We start from the raw sequence: 20156 nt of genomic DNA, 5'->3' as shown, positions 1-20156 counted from the left end.
ATTTTTCAGAAAACAAACTTTGATTGATAATCGCACATTAACTTTTTCGCATCTATATTCATTTTGAATAAAAAATTAGACCACTACGTATGTCAGTAATGTTTTTGTATTGAAACAAATTAATGAAAAAACTTCAGTCAAGGTAATTAACATAATTTTAAAATCTTTGATGTAATACGTAGAACTTCGGTTAAGGTAACTAACGCAAGAAATAAATGATAAGGTTTGATGTAATACGTATCAACGTATATATGTGACAAATGTAGACAAAACTAAGGAAATTATAAAGTTTTGATCAATGGCATGTTGTGTAATTACTCTAGTTAACAAAGGGGTTTTAAATAGAATAGGTGAGGGAGCTTGTGGAGTTGCCACGTAAGAAATGGCACACTTGTAATAAACACATGAACTAAAGGTTATTTATTTTTAATGCTCCTCAAATAATAATAAAGGGATAAAGCTTTAAAGTTATTGCTATCATACCTAAATTATAAAGCTTTAAAGTTATTAAAAGGAAATAATCAAAAATCTCTCTTTAAATAAGAAATTTTAAAAGATGACTATGAGTGCACAAAGTAAAAGTCTCACTGTTTAAACTTTTTACGTGATTATTATGTATATTGCCAGTTAAAGTATTGAATCTTTTAAAAAAAGTATTGAATCTCAATTCTCCTAGTACTACATCCAAAAGACTTACAACTTATAATGACATCTCAAAAGTTATTACACGTTTAACAGTTTCAACTTTCAACTTAATAAATCAGTCAAGTAGATTTATTTGTACTAAAGTTGATTGAAACAAAGTGCTGAGACGCTTAGCAGATTGAAACAAAGTGTTCGGTTTGAAGTTGATTTGGTTTATATTCACAGCCGGAGGGTCGTTGTGGGTCTCGTGGGTTCGAAGAAAATTAATTGGGAGAGAAAATTTTTGGGTTCTTGACCCTGCTAGGAGAGGATGTTGGATTTGGAAAGCTATTTGTAAGCTTAGGCCTCTGGCTAGACCGATGGTTTGTTGTGAAGTGGGCTCCGGCATTACTGCAAGTTTTTGGCACGACAATTGGACTTCCTTAGGCCCTCTTATAGAGCTGGTTGGAGAAAGAGGACCTCAGGTCTCGGGGTTAAATATAAATGCAGTAGTACTAGTAGCAGACGCTCTGTCTCGGGAAGGTTGGTGATTGGATCGAAGCAGAAGCAGAAATCCAATAATAATGTTACTAAAAGAGGTGTTACCAAACGCTCAGGAGGTGATAGATTCTGAAGTTGATGACAAGTACGTATGGTTTCCGGAGGCTGATCGGGGTAATGGTAGCTTCTCAGCAAGCAATACGTGGAGAGCTCTTCACCCCTATCTAATAGAAATGTTTTGGCATAAAGTTGTGTGGTTTAATGGAAGAATCCCCAAGCATGCCTTTATGACATGGGTGGCGGCTCGAGACAGAATGGTTACAAGAGATAGGCTTATTGGTTGGGGGCTGACGGTTCCATCCACTTGCGTTCTCTGCGTGGGACACGATGAGAGTCGACAACATCTATTCTTTGATTGTCACTTTAGTAACAAGGTCTGGTCTTACTTTCTTTCTCGGCTGCACCTAGCTCCTCCGACGGGTTTTGAAGCTGTGTTGAGATGGCTTAAAGCTCCCTCGAGAGATAAGAATGTGGTTCTCATTATTAGACTCATTTTTCAAGTTGTGCTGTATGTGATTTGGAAAGAGAGGAACCAAAGGATTCACACAACAGTGGAAAAGCCTTCAGACACTCTGATTGCAGAGATTCAGCAGACGATTCGGCTCAGATTGGACCCGTTGGCTCGAAGGTAGATAGTTCCAGTAGGTCAGCTTTCGGTGCTTGCTACTTGGCCATCAGTCTTTGCAGTTTGAAGTTTTTTGCGGATTCTAGGAACGTTCTTTTAGGATGGAGGAGTTTTTTTATAGTAGTTGGGCTTTGTAAGCCGGCTGAGTTTTTCTTTTAGTGCACAAAGCCTGTGTTGGGCGTGTAAATTAAGTTATAAATAAATGAAGAAGGGTAGTTAAAAAAAAAAAAAAAAAGTTGAGTTAGCAAAGCTGAGCAGAGTTGATCTCCAAACCTAGTTACATAATTGGGTTAGAACATTGAGTGATCATAATCAAAATACAAACTAAGCCCGTCCATTAATTGATAAAGCACGTGAGATGGGTCTATATAGGCCCATTAATTAAAGCTCAAATCAAGCATCTGTATACACACCCGCTCACACTATTCACAAAAATGTGGAATGCCATTCGAAAGATATTTTACAATACCAAAGATCTTCAGTCACACACATTCTAGCTTCTGTTAGAATCTAACCGTTGTTGTTGTTGTTGTTGTTGTCTTGGTTGTCTTAGAAGCTCAATCAACGCCTCCGCCTTTAGCTTAGCTCGACTCTTACTACTCTGCGACAAAGCCACCACAGGAGCAATCGCACCTTCTCGCGCCACCATGGTTCGATACACCACACTCTCCTCACAAAGCTGCAGCAATATCGACACGCCCATCTCCTTCTGCCTCTGCGTTCCCACCTCCACTATCTCCACAAGCACCGGAACTCCTCCTTCCTCCACCACCGCCGGCTTCGACTCCGGCGCCGACATCAGCAGATTCATCACGTACGCCGATTTATCCACCATGTTCGAATCGAAATCCGCCATCAGCTCCACGAGCGGCTTCATAACTCCCGATTCCACGGCCCTGGTCTTGTTCTCCTTGGCCGAGCAGAGCGAGTAAAGAGCCGTCGCCGCGTCCTTCTTCCCCCTGAACCCGCCGGTTTCCAGAAGGTTCACCAAGTGAGGAATCGCTCCGGATCTCCCGATCGCGATCTTGTTGTCTTCGATCTGCGATAGGCGGAGGAGAGCGCAGGCGGCGTTCTCTTTCGCCGTCGGCGTTCCCGATTTCAAAACCCTAACGAGCGGTTTAATCGCGCCGGAGGAAGCGATCAGCTCCTTGTTCTCGTCGCAGAGGGAGAGGTTCAGCACAGCGGTGACGCCGTGCTCCTGAAGCTGAGGATCGGAGGAAGAGACGAGAGAGATCAACGGTTTGATCGCGCCGGCTCTGGCGAGTTTGATCCGGTTCTCCGGTTTGTCTTTGGTTAAGAGCCTGATCTCCATGGCGGCTTGCTTCTGCTCGTCGATGGAGGAGGAGGAAGAGTCGAGATGCGATACGAGGTAACGGATCAAATCGTCGGGATTCTCAGCTGCGCGGTAGAGGAAGAGACGGCGGTTCTCGGAGGAAGACGGTGGAAACTCGCCGGATCTGTCGCTGTTACAGTCGCTGAACGCGGAAGAGGAATCGTCGGTTACGCTTAAACCGCTTAATTTCCGGTTCATGTAGGTTAAACCGGTACGATTCTCCATCGCCGTGTGATCGAATTTTGATTTGGCTGAAGTGTTTGATTCTCACAGCATCAAACGGGATTGAGTTTTACAGTGTGAGAGAATATTTGTTTGTTTGTTAGAGGTTAAGAGATTTTATTCAATTAAGTAAACTAAATCCCACCAATAAGATCATCGTATTTAGTGTAAAGTCAGTTTATTCCGACTATAAAATTAAAACTCGGTTGTCAGAAGAAGACCAAATCAAACGAACATTTTTTATTATTAAACCAAGTTTGACCATTTCACAATTAACAATTTTAATACAAGGTTTCATCAGCCTCTACTATTAAGCTCTTTTGATGGATTCTAAAGATTAGTATACTGATTAAAGTTTAACTAGCAGAACAACTGTAGGTTTCATCTCTTGCATATCACATTTTTCCAACCTCATTATCATGACAACATATTACTAATCATCAATGCATGCATGCATCGAGTTTTAGTAAAATCTATTTTTATTATAGATTAGTCAAGTTACCCACATCAAACCTATGAATGTTTGTTTGCGTTGACATTTACATTCAACATAACTAATAAAAGCTCATATATCAACTGCATGCTATTTAAGAAAGCATTATCCAACTATAGCTATTTAATCTGTTTTGTCTTCTTATATGTAGGATATCGTGTTGCTTCATCCACAAGTTATTACTGAGAATTGATTTTTTTGTCAACAGTGAAAGCTTCTCTGCTCCAACTCTGTTCAAGGATGACAATAAGAAAAGAAAAAAAAAGATCTCTTTTTTAAGCAAACTGAAACCGCATGAGAAGTGTAACCGCAACGAGTCTATCGCCTTTGCAATCATACAAAATGTTGAAACATGCTCTCTGGAAACCAGAGTCCCATCCTTTTCCCGTGCATCCAACCGCTGAGTGGCATGTAGTTGGAGGAGGTTACTCAAGTGGCCTTTTGGATATTATGATTACTCAAGTATAGAACTAGCTCAAAACCAATAGTCTCTTTTGAATTTGCATGTATGACTTACGGTTCCATACATTTCAATGGCTTTCTTGAACTTGTGCTCCATCTAACTCCACCATCATCGACCCTAAGTGCTTTCTTCAATCCATTTTTGGGTTTTCCAGAAGGAATCAAATATCAGGGGACTGTAGTTGCTGGATTCTTGATCAAAAATCCATTCTCTTCATTTTTAGCTTGGTTCTTCCTCAGAGTCTACACAAGTCATTACAAGCAAAGAGATAAAATTAACAATAGACACTGAGCAAAATAAAACTCCTAAGTACCTTCTCATCGTCTGTCGCGCGGTTGAAACATCTGATGATGCCATTCCTGATACATCTGACTCAGAATCCTTTTCCTTTTTCAGGTTCCCTTTGGGAAGTTTAGTGAATACTACTACTTTGTACTTGAGATCTTTTGGGTGAAGGTAGGGCCGGCCCTTAGATTTTGGGAGCTATAAACGGTTTGAGAAGGATTTCAATAATTTGGGGCCTAACACAGCAATGATGTTTCAGTAAGATCAAGAAAGCACCTGGGTTTTGCTTTGGCTTGAAGATATGGTGTCAAATGATCTTCAAAAGTTAAGATCACAGGGTATGCAGATGCAGAAAAGGTATACTCTACAAACGCTGCCACCACACCACATCCAGAGGTGGAGCTCCTCTCTTCATCCTCAACTTGTCACTGAAACACAACTCCATGTTGTATACCTCCTAAGCTTTCCTTTTTTGCTTCTGGTATGCCTCTTTGCCTTCCTCTTTCTCTTCCATCTATTCCCTGGATATGAAGTGGAGTTTCTATGTTGATTTCTGCAGATCTTCACACAACCCTATCTCTCATCTTTTGAGTTTATATCACATTAATAAGCATCTCTCATCTCTCATCTTAGAGGTCGAGTTTCTTGGGATATGAAGTTTTATTATAACAACTATTGGTATCACCTTTGCTTCCATACTTTTATTATAAGATTGTATGCTAAGATCTAAGATGAGAGATGCTTATTAATGTGATATAAACTCACAAGAAGTTATTAGTCTTTGGTTCTTATTGGTTTAAAACTTCATATCCCAAGAAACTGGTAAGATATTTAAAGGAATGCAAAAGGATCTATATATTTCTCAGAACATATCAAATAAACAAGAGAAGATACATGAATCTAGAAGGATACAAGAACCAAAAATGGTCGTCTTCAGACAAAGTCGAAGCGCATAAGAAGCCGTGTGCAGCTGTATTTCACTCCCTTTCGGTTGAAGAGTGGAACAGCTCGTATGCCTTGTCTTAACTCGGACACTGGTAAACAAGTCTGACCTCCAAAGTCATCTTTTTCATTTGCATCATACTCATGCACTTCAACACGGAGCAGAGCAAGTTCAGGAACAGTTAGCTTGAATGTGAACTCCTGGTTCCATATGGGTGTCCACGTATCATACTTTACTTCTGTTTTCTCCATGGTCTCATCAGCAGGTGCTCCAGCAATACCCACCTGTGTATTGATCAAAAGCTCTTAGTTCAAGAATCAAGATAAAAGGGGAGAAACCAAGATTGAAGTAGACATACTCTAACGTAGAAGTCTGGAGGAGAGTAAAGATCAAAGTGAGTTTTTTTGAAGTCAAGGTGCCATCCATCTCCCATAAGGACTTTCACCTGCCATTGTTAGATGTTAAGCATATGATAGTATGGAGGAGGGCATCGGAGAAGGAACCAACGGTTACAAGTAAAACCAACCTTTAATGTTTTCTTTGGAGAGGAGTTCTCGTTGGGATCAAAAACTTGTCCATTAGGACCTACACTCATTAGAAAATCTGGTTTCTTGACATAACCACAACCTCCATTCGCTCGAAACATTCCTTGCATCAGCCACAATGCTCTTCCATACCCCTGCACCAAGTATTATTTAGCTTCATAAATGGTTAAAAGAAACACATATGATCAGGACCGGCCCTGAAATTTTGGGGGCTACAAACAATTTAGTAAAAGTTCATGTAACTCTTTTTTTTCAAACAAATTTGGAGGCTTATACATAATTTTTTTCTTAAATTCTTTGGGGCTATAGGCCAATGCTTCACCAGCTTATGCTTAGGACCGGCCTTGCATATGACAAATACAAGAAAATGAAGATTTTGAGACAAACCTGCATGTTGAATGCAATCATTTGAGCTCCACTCATCCAACCAACCTGTGGTTTATAGTTTGAAGAGTTAAACCTTGTGCCTTTTGGGTATATCCTCAGAAAATTCTTCTGTGTGAATCTGCTCATATTGTGAGATTTCTATTATTACATTATTAACTTCATATGCTACAAACAAACAAACACTAGTTAATACAAGTATATATTTATATACCTTATTACATCAGCACCATATGATGCAACAGCTTTCTCAAGTAATTGTTCACTCAAGCTAAGCCTCCTGATTTTGTTTGGATCAACCTTCAAAGCCATCCTTAAACCGCCCTTTGGCTTCCCGGCATGGATGGCAATAAGGCGCTTGTATTCTGGTGCTTGTAATGGGCATGACGCATCAAAATCACGAGAACCTCTATCCTCATCATCTTGACTATTATAACTTATATTAGTTGCGACCTGAAACCATTCAGAGTCGAACATAACCATTTGAATGCTAAGAGTATGGTGTTTGGTAGTCGTGAGAAAGTTACAAACCTTCTCGAGTTCAGACCGCGTGGAAATAAGTTCTTCTGGCTCCTTGCCCCATACATCCTCATCTGAATCTTTGCCTTTCTCTCCATTATCTTTCTCCTTGGCATCGTTAGCTTCTAAGTACTCCTTTGGTGGTTTTGTCGATATTAGAATCTTTCCCTTTAACTCTTCTGGTGAAGGAAACTCTTTGCAGCTTTCAGAGTCATGGTAATACAACATATCTCCAAACGTTTGAGTTATCATCTGCATAGCAGCAAACAGTTGCAGTGTTCACATACATAGATTAAATCATATACGGAAGAGAAGAATGAAACCATACTTTGGCTACTTTAGATTGAAGTTTAGGAGTGAGATGATCTTCAAGAGTAATAATGACAGGATACTTTGAAGTAGCAAATGCATTAGCTTTAATAGATTCCAAACATTTCCCAAGTTTCACTGGTTTGGTCAAGGTCCTACATTTTTTATCTCAACATGATCAAGAAGGTCCAAGGAAAACACATCCATATTATTGACTAAAAGTGAAATTATACCTTCCATGGTTAACACAGACATCATCGTTACCACGTGGCCATAGATCCAACTCAACCACCCTCACACCTCGTCTCAATGCATCTGCAATGGGAAGATCACTGCAATTGCTGCTGAGCTGGTTTCCGGTTAAGTAGGAGTTGTGGCCTGTGAATATAAAGTAATGAGACAAAGGAGCATCCATGTTCTGATGGACCTGAAAGAAAGTAAAAAAAAAAACACCTAATAGTTGATTATACTTAACCACAATATCAAATATCACTAAAGAATAATTCTAAAAATCCTTTTAGGCATCCGCACCTAGTCGGTAAATCGCACCTGAGACCATCTCCATCCTTACTCCATTTCCTACTCTATTTTTACAGTAAATTATGGAGTGGGGATGGAAATGTTCTAAGCAGAACGATTTAGGCACTTGAAAAATCGGTCTAGGTGCCGCCTAATCAATATATAAAACACCTAACTAGCGCCCGCCTAGCTATTTCAAACATTGAGAATAACAGATCTTCAGAAGTAAACAGCTCCTAGAATAGGAAGTTTCTTAATTTAGAAATGTTAATAAAAAAACAATCAGATGTTCCTGAATCTTGTAATAAGCTTTCTTTGTCAATCTGGTAAAAGAAACAAACGCAAATTCAATCGAAAAATCAAGACTTTTTACTGCCCATTTTCTCAGGAAAAAAAAACAGAGTTGACTTGAGAAACAAAGCTTCTACCTTATCGCCGATGGGAGGATTGAGTTCAGTGGAGAAGAGAAGATAGTTGAAATCCTCGATGGTGAGGTTACGTCTGGTGAACTTTGCAATGTGGTGCTTACGTCGAAGCACCTCGTCGACGATTCTCTCAGCATCCTCGAGACTCGATCCTCCTCCTCCTGATTCATCCGCCATGAGCTTCTGTAGCTGCTCCGGCGTCATGTGAGCCTCGCCTTCTGCGTATTTCTGGAAGACGTGTCTGACGTCATCGACAGGATCTGGCTCGGTGACTCTGAACTTCCTCGTGAAGACGAGACACATTCTGTAACTACCCATCTCTTGGATTCTGTGTGTAATGTAATGAAGATCGTTCTTTTTTAGATCGGAGAAGGTGGAAAGGTTATGCCTTTACTGGTTCTACTTAAATAGGCAGATCATTCCTTGCATTTAATGTTTTTCTTTTAAATTTATTGAAAATATTTCGGAATATTTCCTCGTCAAACCTCAACACGCTCGCATCTGAACACAAGAAAACAAAAACAATGTAGTGAATCTCGTTTTGTTTGTAATAATTTTATAATCCTCGTTAATTATTATTTTATCCAAAGTAAAAAAAAAAATGAGTGAATTCAAAGGAGTAAAAGTGTAAATCATCGCCAGGTGTTAATTCCCCGATAAACACATAAAGAAGAAGAAATTAAAGAAGATTACTTTTGTTTGGTTTCAGATTCTGTCAAGGTGAGAAAACAGATTTCAGATATGTTGAAACAACAAGGCAACAACAAAAAAATAAGGTAGTGGCTATACTGGTGGTGGGGGAGAGACAGATCTAAAGTGTTTTTGTTTTCTTCTGTTTTGTTTTCATATCCACTCTACTTTTAGGCACCAAAGAAAAAGTATAAGGTTTTATCTTGTTAATAATAATAGGCTTGTAAAATAACATATGCTATCAGACTTTTATCTGTTGGAATTTTTTTTTTTTTTTTTTTTGGGTCTAAATGTTAAGATTTATAACCATTTTCTGAGTTTTACAATGTTGTGAAGAGACACAACTTATTACAAAAAGGAGAAGAAAAGGAGCGAAGAGAAGAGAGAGTAACGAGGCGATGCAACTACAACATCAATAACAACACCGAGGGGGAGTTAACTGTAGGGGGAGACAATCCAAAAGTACAATTCGAGAAGCGAGGGAGAGGAAGCAGAGACTGACGGGAGAGACAGCAACCGATCCTTGATGCCACGATCCACCACCTTATAGAATGCCTCCTGAGTCATCGATACGTCTCTGAATATGCGGGCATTCCGTTCACGCCACAGGTTATAGATAATGACTTGGTTGAGAAGCTTCATCACCACTGCAACCCTAGATGCATGCGGACCTTGAAGATGACGACAGAGATCCACCACTGCTGCGACAGAAGGAGGGGGAGACGCCAAAAACCTGCCACGAAAACGATTCCAAGCAACAGCAGCAAACGAGCACTCAAAGAAAAGATGGGAGTGAGATTCAATAGCATTTGAACATAAAACACAACCTGGAGGAAGAGAAAGTCCCCAGGAGATCAGTCTGTCTCGAGTTGGGAGTCTACCAAGAGTGGCAGTCCAAGTGGTAAAGGAACACCGGGGAATCTCCTCCCTAAACCACACCGTTGAGTGCCACTGGACTTGGGGCTTAGGAGTACGAAGCCTCTCCCACGTAGCCGGAGAGGAGAAAGACGCACCAAAACCACCAGAACGAGCTCGCCATAGATAGACATCATTTCCGTTGGAGTCACTTGGAACGTCAGTTGTTGATAAAACAATTTGTAGCGTCTCTGCATAATCAGATCTAGCAGGAGGAAGGTTCCAGGGACCAGTGTGTACAGCTTGCGTAACCGTAGCGTTAAGGGGAATCCTGAGCGAGACAGGCCCTGAGCTTTCGAAGAGGAGAATTAAAGGACCAAGGTCGGTCCAGAAATCGAACCAGAACAGAGCTGTTCTTCCATCGCGGACAATGCAACGGAGATAAGTGTGGAGCTGCTCTCTCAGCCCTAGCATGCTCCGGACAGTTTTGGAGAACCTTGGCGATTCGTTAACTAGCCATATACTTCTGTCTCCGAACCGATTACTTTTCACCCAAGGAACCCATAAGGAACCCGAGGCAGTGAAAAAGAGCCAAATTCTCTTCAACCTAAACACCATCTCAAAGTCCTCAAGCCTTCTAAGACCAAGACCTCCCTCCTTCTTGGGATGACATATATCTGCCCAAGAAACTCTTGCACCAGCCGCTGAGGAGGTACTATTTTTCCATAGGAAACCAGAGCAGAGCGAGTCCACTTTTGTATAGAACCATTTCGGCAGAACGAAAACAGAGCTCCAAAAGTTCACCATACCATATATAACCGAAGATACCATCTGAACCTTACCAGCAAAAGATAAAAACTTTACAGTCCATGAATGAAGTTTGGAGGTAATACGATCCAGGAATGGTTGCAAAGTCGCTGCAGAGATTCTTTTGGGACTTAATGGCAAGCCTAAATACCTTGTTGGGAACTCACCGCGCCTGAAACCAGAAAGAACACTCAGGTCTAAAGCTTGAATTGATGAATATCCCCCATAGAAGATCTCTGTTTTTGACTCGTTAGTATCAAGCCCGGACCACTCTTTGAAGTTGCACAATACATTCTTTATACCAGCTGTAGAATCACGGGAGCCATCGGAGAAGACTAAGAGATCATCCGCAAACAATAAGTGAGTGATCTTTGGAGATGTGCAGAGCGGATGAAGAGAGAAGGCACCATCGCTTTCAGCTTTGTTCAATAGTAGAGATAGAACTTCCATCAGCATGATAAACAAATAAGGAGAAATAGAATCTCCCTGCCGAAGTCCCTTCTTACCCTGAAAAAACCCAGCCAGCTCACCATTTATAGCAACAGAAAATCTGGGAGAAGAAATGCACTCACTGATCCAAGCAACAAACATGGGAGGGAACTGCTGCGCTTCTAGAACCTTGATCACAAAATCCCAACAGACAGTATCAAAAGCTTTGCGGATGTCTACCTTCAGCATAACACTTTTGAGGCATGATGATTTATTGTAATCCTTGATGAGCTTAGATGCAAGAAGAACATTTTCCCCTAGACTGCGACCTTTCAAGAAAGCCGCTTGGTTCGGACTTACACACTTCGAGTGTATAGGTTTAAGGCGATTGGCTATGATTTTTGAGATGAGCTTGTAGACTATATTGCAGCAACTGATAGGTCTGTAGTCACCAAGAGAGCAGGCCTCAGATTTCTTAGGAATTAAAGCAATAGCAGTAGTGTTCATGTCTTTAAGAAGGCGACCATTCTTGAAAAACTCGCGTACTGCATTGATAATATCCACCCCCACGATATCCCAAGAAGCTCGAATAAACTCCACCGAGTAACCATCTGGCCCTGGACTTTTGTTCAGTGGCATAGAGAATAATGTACCTTTAATCTCAACTGCTGTTACTTCTCGCTTAAGATAGTTCTGTTGAAGCTCTGTACAACGAAAAGGTAGCAGGTTCCTAAGCTCCTCAGACGTAGCCGATGAGACCGGAAGATCAGTAGAACCAAGAATCCCTTTAAAATAGTCTGCGGCGTGAGCTTTTATTTCCTCCACTCCATAGATCGAGTTATCGTTGGCATCCTTGAGAAAATGAATATGGTTCCTTGAAGCGTGGTGAGTAACCATACTGTGATAGAAGGGGGTATTGCGATCCCCAACACTAGCCCAGCGAACTCTAGACCTCTGTTTATAGTATTTTTCCTCCGCCGCCGATGTAGTGTCTGGCGGGTTTACAACAACCTTTGGTTTGATAGCTCTTATATCCTGCTGAGCCTGATTTGCATCCACTCCCAACGTAGGCGTTGAACCATCCGTAGCCACTGCAGATACTGGAGATACCACTTCCAACCCTTCCTCTAGTGCTTTAGAAACCTCGACTGATGCAGCGAGATCAGGCTGTGATGATATATGCTTACTCTTTACAAGCACCTCCTGAACGTCCAAAGTGACGGGGAGTGGAGCAGCTTCAGCCTTTTCTTGGCTTATTTCACCATCCTCCAGTACTGTTACCTCATCAGTCTGCGTAGGTTCCGAAATAACCTCAACCTCACCCTCAGCTGGAGATGTGATAACAGGGTCTACCTCGACCTCGACCTCAGCACAATCATCAGTTACCTCTCCGTTCTGCGGGCGAATCACTGGAACATAACGAGGAGCTTCTTTCTTACCTATCTTGGCTCTTGAACGACTAGGCCGGGACTGTGATCTTCGCATAGATGTCTCAATGACAGCTTTCCTAACAGGCTGATGCTCTCTTGCGCCTTGTACAACACCGAACGTGCGCTTTTCTTTCTTGTGACCAAACCGCCTACAAACATCACACTGAGCTGGAAGCCAAGGATACGATACATCAATTTGAACCTCTGTACCGTTGGAGAACCCCGAAACTATCTTTTGTGGAAGAGGAGCAGTAAGGTCCACCTTAACGTACAACTTAGCCACCTCAAAATTCTCCTTGCGTTCAGTTTCAGGAGCAAGAGATTCCGGTTTACCAATGGTTGTGGCAATACGGCTCAGGCTTTCTTGGTTGAACAACAGATACGGAACGTTGCGCATCTCAACCGGGACAATGGCACTTGTGAGTGGAGGCTCATCAGGTGAGTAGTCAGGAGACCAAGGAGCCACAAACATAGGTAGACCTCCTATGTTCCAGCACGTCCTGGACAGAAGAACCTCACGCGTCTTGGGGTTCGTGACTCGGAGGAGATAAATACCTTGTCCAATGTTATGGACAAAGATTCTAGGGCCCGTTCTCGCCCACACAGCTTTAACCACGCCGATAATCTTACCCATGGACGGATAGTCTCCATGGAAGCGAGCATAAATGAAGTCCTTGAATTCCAGTTTCGCAGCCTCGATATTCTCATCTGGGATGAGGACGAAAGGCGCTCCTGAAACATGTTCCGTCGGTGTACCCAGCTCCCGCAATTGAGCAGAGCTCTTGAATAAAGCAGCATAATTTCTCTCTGGCGCTACAACACCGTCATCGGGTTTCGAGCCAGGAGAAGCAGATCCAGAACCAACCAAGACAATTGCAGGCTCAGAAGGAGGAGGCACAGTAACCACCACCATAGAGGGAGAAACCTCCTTCGACAGCAGAGAAGAATCATAAGAACCAGAGCTACAAACCGGAGAGACTCCGGAGAATACGGGAGCACCGAACAAAGAGGAAACCGATGTCGAAGGGTTTGAGGCCCCAATTGCAGCTACGCCCAGATCGGCGAGAGAGATCGACATGTTCTTCTTCTTTACCATAGTTGCTCGTTTTGTCGCAGCCGAAGCTAGACGGCGGGATTCGAAAGACAGAGAAAACGGTGGACGAGATTTCTTTTTCCTGACGAGCATTGCGACATAGGAGGATCACAGGGAAACAGAAGAGAGGGGGCAGAGAGTTCTCGCCGGAGGGCGTGTTGCCCACCGACGGCGGATCTAGGGCCGGAAGCCTTATCTCCTTAGTAATCGCACTTTCTAGAGAGAGAAAGAGCCGTTTTTTTTTTAATTGGTACTTTTAAGCTTGAGAAGTTGAGATCAGCATTGTTCAATCTGTTGGAATTTTTATAAAAGATCTTGTCTTATGATCTTACTACAGAAAATATACGGGGAGATTGTGCCAGATAAAGTTGACAATATTCAAGTTTATTATATATCAAATATTTAATGTGAATAGAAACGTGCTTAGCTAAATGAGATTGACATTTTACGTTTATTAATACCACTTGGAAACCAGAATAATCTTAGCTGGACAGGAGTAATGTGACATGCTTATGTGTTTGTTTTGGACAACGGATAAAAACCCATGTTCGGAAACGCGCTAGGCGCTAGTCGGACAGTCGGGTTGGGCCTAGTACATAAAGAAAAAATCGAGAATTAATCGGAATTTACGCGGGACAGAATTTTTAGATGGTTTAATATGTTATAAAACATGTTAATCTTTAATTGTGTATAACATTAATATATTTTCATGTTTAAGATTGTATAAAACACACAAATAGAATATATAAACTTAATATAGTGTAATTTTCATCAAAATTATGAATATAAATGATATTTATAAAATTTTAGATCAAATAAACAAATAAAATTATTATTTAAAATAAAAAAAAGATGAAAAAAAATAATAAAAAATAATAATAAAAAAATAGATTAGGAGGCTAGGCGGTCATTTAGGCGATCTAGACGGAAAAAATTGGATATCCGATTTTTAAAACTGATTTGGTATAAATCGGGGTGGAAGAGTGACGCGTAGCGCCGAGGCGGCTAGGTGGCCGATCTTTAGAACAGGGATAAAAACAAACATTATGACATCAAAGTACCACGTACAAAAATTTATAGCGAGAAGTCGGTAACTAACAAGCCAGGTGAGTAATCGATTAATAGGCCATACAATAATTAGAAAGCCCATTATTTTGTAGATAGTCCTGAGGCCCAAACTATGCTATCTAGGATCAAGTACTGTACACTTGTACACCGACAAGTCAGGTGGCAAAATATGATTGGATATTGACGTGTTTTTGTTATGCGCAGGTGGAATTAGAGATGCGGTATCCTGGAGTGAAACACTTTGCATGGTGCAAGATGGCCATATGGGCTAGCTCAGTGCCGCTGCTTATAAGGAATCTTCTTCTTCTGGGAACCCTATGCTCTATTCAGGTACACTGTGTCTGCCTGTCTGTCTATCTGAGCCTTTTTCTTCTCATGCTAATTGATCGATTGCAGTAAATATATTTCTGTTGAGTTCTTTAGACTAGATGCTAGGGAATTGGAATGAGGTAAACAGTATGAAACGGCTGACAGTGTTTATATTGATTTCTGGATCTTTGATTCCATGTTTAAGGCCAAAAGTCCAAGGAGAACTCAAAAGAGATCACACACAAGGTTTACTTTGATGTTGAAGTTGGTGGGAAAGAAGCCCGTATGACCTTGCTTCTTAGTTTAATTCTTATGATTCATGATTTTGGTGCACTTACTAGTGCTTTTATATTAGAAGACTGCAAGAAATGAATTTCCTTTCTTTATTTCTTCTTGTGTGGTCCATTGCTTTCCACTATAAACATCTCAGACCGGTTGATGTTTTTCTGTCCAGGTCGTATTGTCATGGGTCTATTTGGAAAGACTGTCCCTAAAACTGCAGGCACCCTTTACCCCTTGACATTTTTCTTCTACCGTTGATTCCCTTTTTGCAAGTATACATGATCAACATATATAATGTATCAGAGGACTTACTTCCTGAATTTTTTTGTTTCTGCAGAAAATTTCAGAGCTTTGTGCACAAGAGAACAAAATATTTTGTTCAGTCTCATCCTATGCCAATCGATGAATGCTTAGATAAACCGTATTCTCATTTATTTTCAAGGGAGAAAGGTATAGGAAAGAAAGGGAAGGCTCTACATTACTAGGGGAGCTCCTTCCATAGGATCATCCCAAGCTTTATGTTCCAGGGAGGTGATTTCACCCATGGCAATGGAGTGGGAGGAGAATCTATTTATTGTGAGACCTTTGCTGATGAGAACTTTAAACTCAAGCATACTGGTCAAGTTGAGGCCTTCCTCCTCTGTATTATGTACTCTTTGCAACGGTTCAACAAGCTGGTGTACAGAATCAGCGGCTAGTTCAAACACAAGTGTGTTTCCTCCTTTTGATTAGAGAGCTTGGAACTTTATACAGGTTTGGCGGCATGTAATGTCCGGGAAGGTAGTGACGGGAATGGATGTGGTGTACAAAAATGGAAGCCGTGGGGAATCAGAGTGGAACTCCTAAGAGTAAAGTTGGGATTGTCGACAGTGGTGAGCTTCCTCTGTAACTCAACTCGTGGAGCTTTCTCCATCTCATCTTCCATTGATCATGTGAGCTTTAGTGCTTGATGACTTTTGTGTTTAAACACCTATCTTGGCCACTTATTAATGATTATACCAATCTGGTTTTTATTTCTCCTGTTTGCTTATAACTCAATCAACAATAAAGCTTGAGATTTTTGTCCGTGTCAGATGCACAAATGTCAGAACGCAGAAGTTGTGTCCTTCGTACATACTGTCTGTGTCAGCCAAAGTGTCTCATAAATCTTAAATAACTTGAAAATAGAAGGATTAAGCGAGGTTTTGGTCAACATTTACTTAACACACAGAGCTAGCATGGGATATAGACAGAGAGACATAGTTTTGTGATCTAAAGCTAAAACATTGAGTTTAATTTTAGTTTTAACTTACTCAGAGTCACTCTCTGTGTCTAAGAAACTGAACTCTCTACTACATCCCTCAAGCTTGATCAGCAATGTCCCTTTGTTCTCTTCACAATACCTAACTCCTTCCCTTTCTAGCAGGTTTGTCACCTGATCATCAATAATCACTATACTGTAACTGCAACACTAGATTCTTGGTTTTGTGCACACAATCAATCGGGTCTGATATCATTTGCGTATATTCATTTTAGAGTTTGCATACCATTTAGTTCAAATGTGACAGGGTGTTGAATAAACTTACCGATTGTTTCACTTTTGACTTCCCAAACCCATGAGACCCACATCCTGTGATCACTCGTAGTGTCTGGATGGCTGGTTCATTTCACAATTGTTAGAAGCGAAAGGAACATCTCAGGTTTTATAACTTGTAGTTTATTTTACCCAGTACACTTACAAGGGACATATGATCCGAGTAAGAGATGCATCTTCAAGAGCTTCATTGCTTGTTTAACGTGCTGACCATGCAGATCAATGGTTATCACATTCTCTATGCCCTTGTTTCTGCATTTATATAGATGCAACGATGGCTTAGTCCACAACAAGATGAAAGGTGAAAGCGTATCAGCATTACTCCCATAATGCCTTAAAACAGCTAACCTCGCAACGAATATATCTTTGCTTGCCCTCTCATCTGCCCGTTGAGCTAGTTTAGATGCTGCTCTCCCCTACGAGAAAAAGGACACAAGTTTATATCTCACTTCCAAAAAACGTTTCCCTAATAGTATGAAACATAATAAACCATGAGGTGCACCTTCTCAGAAAGGTAAGCCGCATGAGCCCTCCCTCCTTTCGAATATGCTTCTGCAGCCTTCGACCAAGTAACAAATTCATTAGATGGTGTTTTGTTAAGGCGTCCACCATTGCTAGAGATATGGAAACATGTAAAACTAACTTTTTGATAGTAGGACTTAGTCACATTCCACTGGTCATTTGCACCTTTTCTAAGTTCATGATATCCATCATCCTTCACTGCAATACATATATGAGTTCATTGGTACAACAATTTGCGAGTAAGAAAGATTAATTCAAGAGTTGCGAGCGACACAAACAAGTCAAGACCTCAGATGTTTTTCCCAATGACACCATAGCAAAATTGCTAAGTGTTTCATCGGGTAAAACAACATACATCAGAAGCTCGGAGCCTGCAAACTCATAGCAAAATCAGCCTGTGATTTGCAGCCAAATACGCAGGATACAAAAATCAAGAAACCATAGTAAGATACCTAAAGTATTAGGCTGAGACCCTTCTCCACTAGAAGAAGAACCATCAATGCTACCAAGTGATTGCATTTTCTTTGCGACATTTCTCCAATTCATCGCCTTTGGTTCGTGTTTAGGACTCCGGGGAATGTTGAACAGAGACTCCAACACCTTTTGAGGAAGACAAGGCTCAGAATCAGAACTTCCGTAGCTAGTAGCAAAAGGATCTGCAGAACTTCCTTGGCTAGTTGCAAAAGGATCTGCAGAACTCATGAGAGCTTTCGAGTAATCCCTACCATGAGCAAAAACAAGCCATATTCTAAGTTACCACTTCTTCCAAAAATGTTGAACAAAAGCAGTTATATTGAATATTTTAGCTGTCTCAGAAGTAATTTTAAACATGGTATGTTTCATGAACTGAACCCTCCACCGTGAAATAGTTCCTCTCTTGTGCTTTTGTAGAAGATGAAAAGACAAAATAAAGGATGACCAAAGAAAAATTGCAAGGAACCAGTTATGCTGTAACAATGTGTGAATAAACTCCAAAACTAATGAGAAGCAATAACCTTTGACTATAGCCTCCCCAGAAACTTGGTTCACTTTCGGAAGTATCAATATCAAATGATGACTCGGCCGGCTGCTAAATATATCAGAAGATTGCACTTTATTCTATTGTGTACAAATACATAATAAACAGATCTGTGAAGAAAGCCGAAAAAAAAAAAAACTAATCACTTACACTATCGCTGAATCCTATGCCGGAACATCTACCACTTAGAGAATCATCAGTTGATGAAGAAGACATGTCAAGCAAGACATTCAAGGCCTAATAAGAAAAGAATATTAAGCTTTAAACTAAACCGTCGGGTCAATATCAGCATACATCAGGGGCATGTCCAATACTGCCCCATGTAAGTTTGAAGACCTGAAAGGAGACTTACCATGTCAACATCGTAGCCACATTGACCTGCAAAAAAAAAAAAACAGAGACTTTCATGTCAATTTTGTCTCTCTTCATAACAATTTCTCAGCTATTTCCATATCACAGCACTGTTGGACAAAGATAAACGTAAGAAGCAACTGAAGAGCAATACTCACAGAGGACATCTCTAACAACAGCCATGCTAAGCTCACAATCATCTCCAAGCATTGAACTCAGAAACTGTTCAGCTTTCTCTCTATCCCCAGCTTTCTTCCCGTTCCCACAAACCTCATAAGACCTTTCAGCCAAAGGAAACTCTTTCTTCTTCAAGTAATCCTTTGCAATCACAGAAGACACCATCCCCGTGGCAGCAATAACTCTATTCTGCTTCCCTCCCTTAAACCACCTCTCTCTCGTCAAATCCTCCCCGCAGCTCGAGCTTGACCCAGCCCCGTACTCAGAGGTAGACCCGGTCTCCTGACCCGAGGACCCGCTCGCGACCGAGATCGTGGACGGATCATCATCCACCAGATTCGACAAAACGTCCGCTGCTCTGTTCAGATCTCCTCCCGCTTCTCTATAAGCAGCCGTCGCTTCCTCCACCGAAACGGAGCAGAAGGCTTCCATCAACGAATCGATATTTTGCTTTTCGACTTTTTCTGATTCTCCTCCAACGTCCTTCCTCTCTTCTTCCTCCACGTCTTTTTTGTTCCCGTCTGACGCCGCCGCTCCACCGCCGGAAGACCTCTTCTTCTTCCTCTTCTGCTGCTGGCTCTTGTGCTTCATTATCGCACGAAAATCGAATCAACGCCGTCCGCGAAATCGGAAGTCTCTCTCCGGATCTGGAGAATAAACTGAATCCCTAGTTTCCGACGAGAAGCGTCGGAGAGAGAGAGTGGGGGAAAGATGAATGGAGCCGAGAATCACGATTCAGAGATTCGTATGCCAATATCAGAGGAACTTCTTCGTCTTCCCGATTTGATTGGGAATTGGAATCGCCATATCTACTACCACGCGCTTTTGTGTGACCACCCTTTGCTTTCACACGTTGGCCGGTTTGCTTAATGATTGTGTACATGCTAACCGGTTTTCTTTTCGTGAACCAATTGACTTTTCCGAAAGTTTGATTTTTCTGCAGCTTTATTAGAAAAGTTTTGACCAATCAAAAACGGAAAAGTACAAAAAACACAAAAGTTTATGTTACGCGAATGAATGTTATATATAAAATTATTATTTATCTGTATTCATTTAATGTATATAATTAAATTAGAGTAAAGAAATAAATCAAAATAATACATCTTGTTTATTTACGATATTTTTTGGGTAAATAAATCAAAACAATCATTTTATTTATTTTATATGGTATATAACTAAAGTTCAATGACATGGACATAGATATATAATATATTTTAATGTGCAAATTTGTAATCTTCGATATTTTGAATGCAAATTTTAAAATTAAAATAAGAAGGTTTCAATACAAATTTAGAAATTGTC

At 40.9% G+C, this 20156-nt stretch overlaps 5 protein-coding genes across 7 annotated transcripts; 1 reads left to right on the top strand and 4 right to left on the bottom strand.

The window, feature by feature from the left end:
• The first annotated feature begins 1208 nt into the window (after positions 1-1208).
• On the top strand, positions 1209-1817 carry LOC106323354. The gene has a single exon (XM_013761495.1). It carries the CDS (start codon positions 1209-1211, stop codon positions 1815-1817), a length of 609 nt encoding a protein of 202 aa, XP_013616949.1.
• A 305-nt stretch (positions 1818-2122) lies between these two features.
• On the bottom strand, positions 2123-3596 carry LOC106324866 (U-box domain-containing protein 4-like). Its single transcript, XM_013762859.1, has one exon. It carries the CDS (start codon positions 3366-3368, stop codon positions 2304-2306), a length of 1065 nt encoding a protein of 354 aa, XP_013618313.1. The 5' UTR covers positions 3369-3596; the 3' UTR covers positions 2123-2303.
• A 409-nt stretch (positions 3597-4005) lies between these two features.
• LOC106322487 (phosphoinositide phospholipase C 4) lies at positions 4006-8658 on the bottom strand. Of its 2 annotated transcripts, XM_013760524.1 has the most exons (11): positions 8254-8568; positions 7540-7733; positions 7326-7461; positions 7010-7249; positions 6693-6931; positions 6482-6599; positions 6076-6228; positions 5908-5994; positions 4883-5833; positions 4635-4804; positions 4007-4563 (listed from the first exon to the last, which is right to left on the bottom strand). In XM_013760524.1, the coding sequence occupies exons 1-9, from the start codon at positions 8566-8568 to the stop codon at positions 5540-5542; spliced, it is 1776 nt and encodes a 591-aa protein (XP_013615978.1). In that variant the 3' UTR covers positions 4007-4563; positions 4635-4804; positions 4883-5539. The 2 variants fall into 2 exon arrangements, with proteins under 2 accessions (XP_013615979.1, XP_013615978.1); XM_013760525.1 differs by having other exon boundaries at positions 4006-4563; positions 4635-5833; positions 8254-8658.
• Positions 8659-9375: 717 nt separating this feature from the next.
• On the bottom strand, positions 9376-10269 carry LOC106323353. The gene has a single exon (XM_013761494.1). It carries the CDS (start codon positions 10267-10269, stop codon positions 9376-9378), a length of 894 nt encoding a protein of 297 aa, XP_013616948.1.
• Positions 10270-16340: 6071 nt separating this feature from the next.
• LOC106327515 lies at positions 16341-19717 on the bottom strand. 2 transcript variants are annotated; one of them, XM_013765675.1, is made up of 11 exons: positions 18836-19717; positions 18679-18704; positions 18477-18563; positions 18304-18377; positions 17761-18029; positions 17430-17506; positions 17289-17345; positions 17135-17202; positions 16932-17038; positions 16779-16849; positions 16341-16627 (listed from the first exon to the last, which is right to left on the bottom strand). In XM_013765675.1, exons 1-11 carry the CDS (start codon positions 19443-19445, stop codon positions 16502-16504), a joined length of 1572 nt encoding a protein of 523 aa, XP_013621129.1. In that variant the 5' UTR covers positions 19446-19717; the 3' UTR covers positions 16341-16501. The 2 variants fall into 2 exon arrangements, with proteins under 2 accessions (XP_013621129.1, XP_013621130.1); XM_013765676.1 differs by having other exon boundaries at positions 18304-18374; positions 18836-19445.
• Between the last annotated feature and the right edge of the window lie 439 nt (positions 19718-20156).

Source organism: Brassica oleracea, chromosome C2 (assembly GCF_000695525.1).
Source record: "Brassica oleracea var. oleracea cultivar TO1000 chromosome C2, BOL, whole genome shotgun sequence".
Classification (NCBI taxonomy): Eukaryota; Viridiplantae; Streptophyta; class Magnoliopsida; order Brassicales; family Brassicaceae; genus Brassica; species Brassica oleracea.
This window is presented reverse-complemented; position numbering and strand designations above follow the sequence as displayed.